Source organism: Tupaia chinensis, unplaced genomic scaffold (genome assembly GCF_000334495.1).
Source record: "Tupaia chinensis unplaced genomic scaffold, TupChi_1.0 Scaffold000041_1, whole genome shotgun sequence".
In the NCBI taxonomy this organism is placed as follows: Eukaryota; Metazoa; Chordata; class Mammalia; order Scandentia; family Tupaiidae; genus Tupaia; species Tupaia belangeri.
Genome location: NW_006159496.1, coordinates 323998 through 328589, shown reverse-complemented (window position 1 = coordinate 328589; position 4592 = coordinate 323998). Strand labels below are relative to the sequence as shown.

At 44.2% G+C, this 4592-nt stretch overlaps 1 protein-coding gene across 1 annotated transcript in view; it reads left to right on the top strand.

The window, feature by feature from the left end:
• Positions 1-4384: 4384 nt before the first annotated feature.
• Positions 4385-4592, top strand: part of SOWAHC (sosondowah ankyrin repeat domain family member C) — a 4655-nt gene continuing 4447 nt past the window's right edge. Inside the window, exon 1 of the mRNA XM_006140688.3 lies at positions 4385-4564. Within this exon, the coding sequence (XP_006140750.1) occupies positions 4385-4564 (180 nt within the window). The remainder of the gene's footprint in view (positions 4565-4592) is intronic.

Genomic DNA, 4592 nt, shown 5'->3' with positions numbered 1-4592 from the left:
TTGTGTTCACAGCATCACAGCATGGTGACTGGGGTTTGGCACCACTGTGCAGATGTGCCTCCCTTGACCCTTGCTAACTCATCGGTACAGTACCGATGATGTGTGTTAGGGGTAGCCCAAGGAGTCTAAAAGAATTCCAATTCAGAAGAAATGAATTTAACAAAATCAAAAGGATACAAGATAAATATACAAAAATCAACTGTAGGGACCAGCAGTTAGCATAATGGCTGTCGCTGGACTCCCACACATCGACCATGGTTCCAGTCCTGGACCAGGTGGCTTAAACTCACACCAGGTGCGTGTGCATGCGTGCCCAAGATCCCAAGAAGAGAATGGAGGAGAAGGGATTGTGGCGTGGCCATCCCCCCTGGGGGATGATTTCTCGCTTTCTGTCTCTCTGTCTTCCTGGTGAGTGCACGTGCCCTACAGTCAAAAAAAAAAAAAAACTCTCCAGAAAAAAGAAAGAAATCAACTGTACTACAATATGTTAGCAGTGAATATGTGAATGACGAACTTTTAAAGTAATTAATTATCATTTTGGGGCCAACAGGTGGTATAGCAGATAAGGCGTTGGACTCTCACATGGTCAACCGCGGTTCAGGTACTAGACCCAGCGACTTGAAAATCACATCAGGCATGTGTGTCTGTGTGCATGCATACCCAAAATACCAAGAGAGTGGAGGAGAAGGGACTACGGCATGGCCATCCCCAATGGGGAGGAGGGGAGGGTAATTTCTTGCTTTCTTCTCTCTGGCAAGCGCATGTGCCCTATAGCAAAAATCCTTCCCCCTAAACAATTATCATTATAAATTGCTCAAAAAGTACTTAGACCCTAAGTCTAATATAACATGTAAGACTTGTTTGCTGAAAACTATTAAAATACTAATCAAAGAAATCAAAGAAAACAAAGAAAGGAAGACAAATACCATGCTTACGACTTGCAAGGCTCAACATAGTAGAAATAACAATGTTCTCTAAATTGATACATGGATTTAGGGGTCAGCAGGTGGTGTGGTGGTTAAAGGCGCTAGAATCCCACATGGCTGACCATGGTTGGAGTCCTGGACCTGGTGGCACTTTCCTTCTCTCTCTCTCTCTCTCTCTCTCTCTCTCTCTCTGTCTCTCTCTGTTCAAACTGGAAGATAATACTAATAATAAAGTTTAAATTAAAAAATTTTTAAAGAGATATATGGATTTAACATTCCGAATCCCAGCAAGATTCTTTATAGACAGAGATAAAATGATTCTGAAATGTATAAGGAAAGACCATGAACTAGAATGGGTAAACATTGTTTTTAAAAAAAAAAAAAAAGAGCCAGTTCCATAACCTGCTGGTTAAGGCAGCCGGATCCTACGTAGGCAACCACATGGTTCGAGTCTCAGAATCAGTGGTCTGAGAAACATGCGAGGTACGTGTGTGCGCTGAAAACTGCAGGACTGTGGCATGACCGCTCCTCACTGGGGAAGCTTTTTCCTCTCACCCTCTCTGTCTTTCCTCTCCAATGAGCACAAACACCCTCTCTGGCATTAAACAAAACCACAACAAAAGAATAAAATGGAAGAGAGAATTATTCTACCCTATTTCAAGATGTAAATACCTACAGGAATCAATACTATGCTAACACAGAACCCAGAAATAGACACATATATGGTCAACTGAATTTTGACAAAAGTACAGTAACAATTCAATAGGACAAAGATCTTCTTAACTAATGATGCTGGAGCGACTACTATCTACAGGCCGAGAAGGTCCTCAGAGCCAGTCTGACACCTTAGAGAAAAATTAACTCAAACAGGCTGTGGGCAGGAAATATTGAATGGAATTTCATGAAAATTTAAAACTTCTGTTTTGCAAAAGATCCTATTAAGAGGATCAACCCAATAGCACATAGTAGTTAAATCCTGTACATATGGAATAGGACTCATACCCAACTGTGGTTTGAGTCCTGGCCCAGGCAGTGGCTCAAAGAACACATTAGGCACCTGTGCATGCATGTCCAAAATCCTAACCAAGTGGAGAAATGGAGGAAATAGGATTTGTAGCATTTCCTGGTCCCACTGGGAGAAGCTAGCTCTCTGTCTCTGTCTCTGTCTCTAGCAAGTAGAACAGAAGATCCTATTAAGAACATGAAAAGACAGACTACATTCTGAAAGCAAACGCTTGCAAACTACGTATTTAAAAAATTAGTAGTAACTAGCAAACTTTAAAAAAATGCTGAAGAGGGCAAGTAGAAGGTGTGGAGGTCAAGGTGGCTAGATCCCACATGGCTAATTTAGCAGTTGGATTCCTCAGCCAGGTGGCTTGAAAAACACACCAGGCATGTGTATGTGCATACCCAAAATTCTGAGAGGAAAACAGCCATCCCCCTAGAGGGTGCTTTCTCACTTTCCTCTCTCTCTCTCTCTCTCTCTCTCTCTGTTTCTGGTATATGTTCACACCCTAAGACAAAAATTTTAAAAAAAGAAAAGTTAAAAAAGAAATGCTAAAATCCAGTAGTGTTGTGCTTAAGGCAGCTGGATACCACATGCCTGACTACACAGTTCAAGTCCCAGACCTGGTGGTTTGAGGGACACAGTGGGCACACATGCCTCAAATCCCAACTGGATGGAGAAGTGGAGACGGGATTGCAACGTAAACATGGCCATCCCTCATAGGGAGTGCTTTCTCACCTTTTCTCTCTCTCTCCAGTGAATACACATACTCTCTAGCAAATTAAAAAAAGAAAAAAGAAAAAGAAAAGTCAACAGCAAAAAAAAAAAAGGAAAGGAAAAAAGTGTAATTGGAAAACGTATCCAAAAAATGAAGAAATATTTCACCAAAGAGGACAAACATGGCAAATAAGCCCAGGAGAAGATACTCAACATAAGCCAGTAGGGAAATGCGGTATCAAACCACAAGAAGAAAAGACTATAGATCAGAATGGCTAAATTAAAAGTTGGGAAGGGACAACACGAAATGCTCAGAAAGATGTGGAGATACTGGATCTCTCAGACACTGCTGGTGCGGCTGGAATACAGTACAGTCACTCAGGCACTGTTCGGAATTTCTTAGGAAACTACCATGTGACCCGGTAAATTGTATTTCTGGGCATTTCTCCCAGAGAACTGAAAGCTTATGTTCATGTTATGTTCCATTATGAATTACTGTATGTAAATGTGTATAATAGCTTTATTCATAACAGGAAAAAACTGGAAACCACTTAGATGTCTGTCCAAGTGTGGTACATCCATACCGTGGAGCACTTACTCAGCAAATACTGACCAACACACTGCAACAAGCTGGATGTACCAGAGAACCTGGGTGAACGAAGGAAAATCTAATCCCCAAGAGTTACTCACGGAGTGACTCCACTATACTGTGTAACAATCCTGAAATGACAAAATCATAGGAGTAAGAAAACAAATTATTGATTATCAGGATTACAGAAGCAGTGGCCAGAAATGAAGTGGTTGTGGTTATAAAAGGTCAAATACAGGGATCCACGCAGTAATGGAAAAGGCCTTTAATCTGCACTTTCCTGATGTCAGTATCCTAGTAATAGTATCCTATAGTTTTGTGAGATACTATCAGGGAAAACTGGGTAGAGAACAAGAGAACTCTCCCTATTATTTCTTACAACCGCGTGTGCATTTACAATTATCACAAAACAAAAATTTAATTAGAAAATAAAGGTAGCCTCAAAACAAGACAGGCAGTGGTGCAGAGGTAAGAGAACTGCACCCATATTCAATGGTGCTGGGTTGGTGCTCTGGGACGCCCCAAGGTCTGGACTGGCAGAGCCTGGGGGCGGGTTACAGTGTGGGGACCTTGAAAGTGATGCCCCTCCCCTCGCTCGCTCTTTCTCTCTCTCAATGGAAGAGACTTTAAAAAAAAAGCAGCCTCCGAGCAAATTAAGTACAACCAATCCAACAAGAAACGCAACAGCAGTTAAATGACGCGCTCTCTTCTGTACGTTTGATTTGATACTGAAGATCACTCTGCGAGTCAAAACGTTCCCTCACCCACGCATGCACAAACACAGCAACCGCAACAAAACCGTCTAAAGGAAAAATCAAGAATTGCCATAAGACGTGACGGAGTGGGAGACCTGGGGAACGGGAGCAAAACCTTCGTCCAGGTTCTAAAAAACAAAGCAAAGGTTTCACTGGAACGACTGTCCCTCCGCCTGCAATCCGAACTGCTTCCCCAACCCAACTTCTCACCGGAAAGTGCTGACACCAGCAGTTCCCAAACTCCGTGGTCTGGGGCCTGGGGAGCGCTTTGTTCCCAGAGCAGTCAGAACGGCGGTGAGGGCCACTCAGCACCCAACGAGAAAACACACGACAGGGTCTGAAAGGCACAGGACACTCCACGCATCTACCACTCGCGTACTTCTAACACACGATGGTGGCTGAGGCGGGAGAAACGGTCCCGATCCTGAAGGACGACGTGGGAACGGCAGAGCGGTGTAAGCCGCGCGCCCCGGGAGCGAAAGCGCGGCGGCCGCACGGAGGGAGCGTCCGACACCGCTACAAAGCCAGGCTGGACGCGGCCCGGAACGCGTCGCCGGGAACGGACCCGAGCGTCCGTCGCGGGCCGGGCGGGACGGACG